Below are 3,572 nucleotides of genomic sequence, written 5' to 3'. Positions count from 1 at the left end.
TTTATATTATAGTTATAATGATTGCAAAACCGTGTTTAGGTGCTTAAACACGTGTTCTATATTCATGGCATGTTTGACAAGGGGGATTCATAATTCTTAATTTAAAACAGATTCAGAGTCACGGTTTCATAACTCTTAGTTTAACACAAATTCAAGCAAATACACCATTTGCCCAATGGATGTCACTACTAATTGTAATTTAAGTAGCAGTTGACAAATGGCAGTGGGTGGTAGGAGGCTACTATAACAAAGTGAAGCAACATTTCCTGGCTTTTGCCACCTTTCTAGATCAATGTCATTCAATGTCTCAAACTAACTTTGTGACTCATTTTTAATCAAATTACAGGATCAGTTGAGCAAATATTCATTGTCCTACAAGCCAAAGCACTATACTAGAAAAGATCCTTTCATGGATCATAAACTTCAATATCTCTTTCATCGATCATAAACTGCAATATCAGGGGGACTCTATTGCTAAGTGCAAGAATATGTTTGTATATCTCTTTTGTCCTAAGATAATAAAAACCTATTTCAGATGGAGTATTTCCAATGAATAGAAGGACCAAGACATATTACCTTATAGGGAAATGATCACTGTGCTTGCCACCCACCTGAATGGTCAAGAAATTAACGAATCCCAAGACAAAGACTTGCTCAAAATATCTGTGTTACCTCTACCATCACTGCAGACTTCATCTACCACTGCTATGGACACTTCCACTGAGGCAAGACTTAACTGGTAATAAGGTGTTAAGGCATTGAACTTGAGCACTACCTGAAAAAAAAGTGCTATTACACTACTGTATGAAGAATCTCTCTACATGACAAGATGGTGTGTGAGTAGTTTTACCTAGAATTCACTTTTCCTGTAACATTGTTGCATTTAGTACCTAGTAAGACTAAAGATCCTGATGGGGAGCTTATTGTCAAATACACAAAGGGGAATGGAAATGCCTCCCTTGGTCTTCCTTTAGCTTATTCATTTCATGTGGAAATATGTTTTCCCCTTCAAAACTAGCTTTTAAAATTAAAATGCGATCTCATTAGTGCTCAAGAGAAAAAATGAATCATTTAAAAGTTCTGCTATCAAAGCATCGGTACACGGCACAAGCCCATAGCAGAACTGTTTAAGTTTAACTATTAACTGTTTCAGTTGCATTATCAATTATGAGTGAATGTTCAAATAAACTTTCACTTGCAGCTTCTCCAGCTTCCGAGTGCCTGAAAGTTGAAAAGTCCATTTTGATCAGTTTCAATAACTTGGTTTCTATTGGGCGTAAAGTTCTGAAATGTAAGTAATAGCTCAATATTGATATGCCTCAAATTTATTTGTGCTGAAGTAACACTTGAATTAAGGGAAGAAACACCGTGTTAGTTAAGGATGTAAACAAATGCTTACAGTGTGTCCTTCACAGAACTGCCTTTACCAGGCAAACACAGGATCCTCACATTGTAGCACAGTATGTTGTAAGATGGGATCTTTGCCACCATATGCTCTTTATACAATCTTACATCTAATAGATCTGCATACAATTGGTAGTCTGTAATAGTAAAACTAGCAGAGACTCATTCAAACACTTACTATCAGATCACCAAATCTTTTATTAGTGACTATTTGACTTCAATACTGAATACAGATTCAATAAGGGTACTGCAAAATCTCTAGTTGTGCCACTTCCTATCATACAAGTATCCAGAAAACCTATGCTTCTGCTCCTGAGGTACCCGCTCCTTTCTTTTTAGAAGTTGTATTTTTTAGAATCTGCATTTGTCTCTTTTATTGTTAGGCATGCAGTTAATAACAAAAGTGCCAAAGACTACTAAACTTCGGCAATAAGACTACAAGAAAAAAAGCTATGGTGTACCTGTCTCAGCATTTGATTTTCATTCTGTAGAGTAGAAACCCTTTCTTCCAACTCGGCATTTCTCTTTTCAAACTCTTTAACCCTTGTTTCTAAGTCACTCAAGTATGCTTTCTTTCGTTCTCTTGCCTGCTGAGCCGACACTCTATTCCTTAGCAATCTAACATAGACCAATAATAGAAAGGTCAGAGATTAATTTAAAAGCAAGTTAATCACTAATTTGCCAATAACTTGTATATAATGTTGGACAAAGGGTTTGAACTAAAAGAAACTTGCCTCTTCAGACGCTTGTGTTCTTTGTCTACAGGGGTTCTTCCTCTCTTCCTTTGGGCATTAGCAGTACTTGTGTGTGGGAGATTCTCCAGCTGATTTGCAACAACAGAGGTGGATGACCCCCCTAATGCTTGCATTTCTCCTCCCATTTCAGGAACTCTTCTGATATCGTCATCACTCTCATTTACTACAATAAATAGTGAAAAATCATGAATCCTTACAGAACACTAATTTAAACCAGACCAGAAGGGCTACTAATTTGATAGTCCAATAGCAAGCCCGTGCTAGTAAACCTTGGACAAAACAATTCAGCGTCATGACGCTTCGACTTAAGGATACTACTAGTAGCAATATCAGCATACCTATGTATTTTCCTTAAGCTTGAAATGATATTCTCTGCTTTCTCAACCTAAGTGTCCAAAACCGAAAATGAAAATGAAAAAAACCTGGGCTTCCAAGCATTACCAAAAGGAAGATTACTAGTGCGTACCTTCTTTTAGTTGCCCCATCTGAGCTCCTGCTGAGCTTGAAGACTTTTCGCTTGTACTCTGTTGCTGAGGAGATGTAGGGAAGGAAGCAGTGTCCTGCATTTTGGTTTTTAAAGATTTGCTCTGATCACGCCCAAAACTCCTAGTTTTTTCGTTTTTCAGCACTACCCGTCAAAACATCTCAGTTTTTAAGAACACCCATCAAATGAATTTCTGTATTTTCCGATCTCTACAAATACCTTAAACAGATCTGAATCTCTTATTGAACCCTAGAAATCCTCCCATACCCACCATAACGGATCTGAATCTCTCGCTGAAGGCTAAATGTTCTCCCATCAGACATCAAAGCTTCTCTTGATTCAGATATACATAATCCAAATAGTATCTGTCTGCACACATTTCAATCTTCCCAATTTAAATGACACCCAAGTCAACAGTCCTGTCTTATCTTCCTGAAATGTTATATTACAGATGACAATCCATCTAATAATTTCTTCAGGAAGAAAAAAAAAAAAGTTTGCCTGCGACGTCTGAACAGCACTCTTAAATTAATCAATCATTTTAACTCGCGTCTGTGCATAATCAGAATCACCTACTTAACAGTAGCTGCTAGTTAAGTAGTACTAGCTGACAGACTAATCAAGCACCTAAAAGAGACACGTAGATGTGTTGAGATCCTTTAAATTGAGAAAGTAGATTACCAAAATGATATTCCACTCTTTCTCACGGAATTGTGGGTTTTGGTGGGTATTTCTTTTTTTATGGGCAGTTCAGAGGGAAAAATCAAAATGTATAAATTGTGTGGTCGTGGAAAAATACTGGCCACTTGGTGATTGAATCAATCCAAAGGTGGAAAGTCGAGAAACTTGGTCGTCCCTCTACCATTCATTTATTTTCTTGCCAAGGACGATTTTGTTTATTCCATGAATTGACATAATTAGACCAAATA

The 3,572-nt window shown here is 36.9% G+C and overlaps 1 protein-coding gene and 1 long non-coding RNA gene across 2 annotated transcripts; both read right to left on the bottom strand.

Moving 5' to 3' along the window:
• Window positions 1-1,019: 1,019 nt before the first annotated feature.
• LOC149541173 (uncharacterized) lies at window positions 1,020-1,533 on the bottom strand. Its single transcript, XR_016356486.1, has 2 exons — window positions 1,400-1,533; window positions 1,020-1,221 (listed from the first exon to the last, which is right to left on the bottom strand). It is a non-coding gene; the product is annotated as an uncharacterized LOC149541173 (long non-coding RNA).
• LOC149541172 (transcription factor HY5-like) lies at window positions 1,352-3,356 on the bottom strand. Its single transcript, XM_089802177.1, has 4 exons — window positions 2,626-3,356; window positions 2,139-2,322; window positions 1,866-2,022; window positions 1,352-1,762 (listed from the first exon to the last, which is right to left on the bottom strand). The coding sequence occupies exons 1-4, from the start codon at window positions 2,723-2,725 to the stop codon at window positions 1,703-1,705; spliced, it is 501 nt and encodes a 166-aa protein (XP_089658303.1). The 5' UTR covers window positions 2,726-3,356; the 3' UTR covers window positions 1,352-1,702.
• Between the last annotated feature and the right edge of the window lie 216 nt (window positions 3,357-3,572).

This window comes from Cupressus sempervirens, chromosome 9 (genome assembly GCF_028749045.1).
Source record: "Cupressus sempervirens isolate cs-2001-9-10 chromosome 9, ASM2874904v1, whole genome shotgun sequence".
Lineage (NCBI taxonomy): Eukaryota > Viridiplantae > Streptophyta > Pinopsida > Cupressales > Cupressaceae > Cupressus > Cupressus sempervirens.
Note: the sequence above shows the minus strand (reverse complement) of the source record. Positions and strands in the feature narration are given on the sequence as shown.

Coding starts and splice junctions, on each gene's coding strand:
- LOC149541172 (XM_089802177.1), bottom strand. CDS start 2,725: ATGCAGGACACTGCTTCCTTCCCTACATCTCCTCAGCAACAGAGTACA. Junction 2,323..2,625: donor GATGGGGCAACTAAAAGAAG/GTACGCACTAGT, acceptor TATTTATTGTAG/TAAATGAGAGTGATGACGAT. Junction 2,023..2,138: donor GAACACAAGCGTCTGAAGAG/GCAAGTTTCTTT, acceptor GGTCTATGTTAG/ATTGCTAAGGAATAGAGTGT.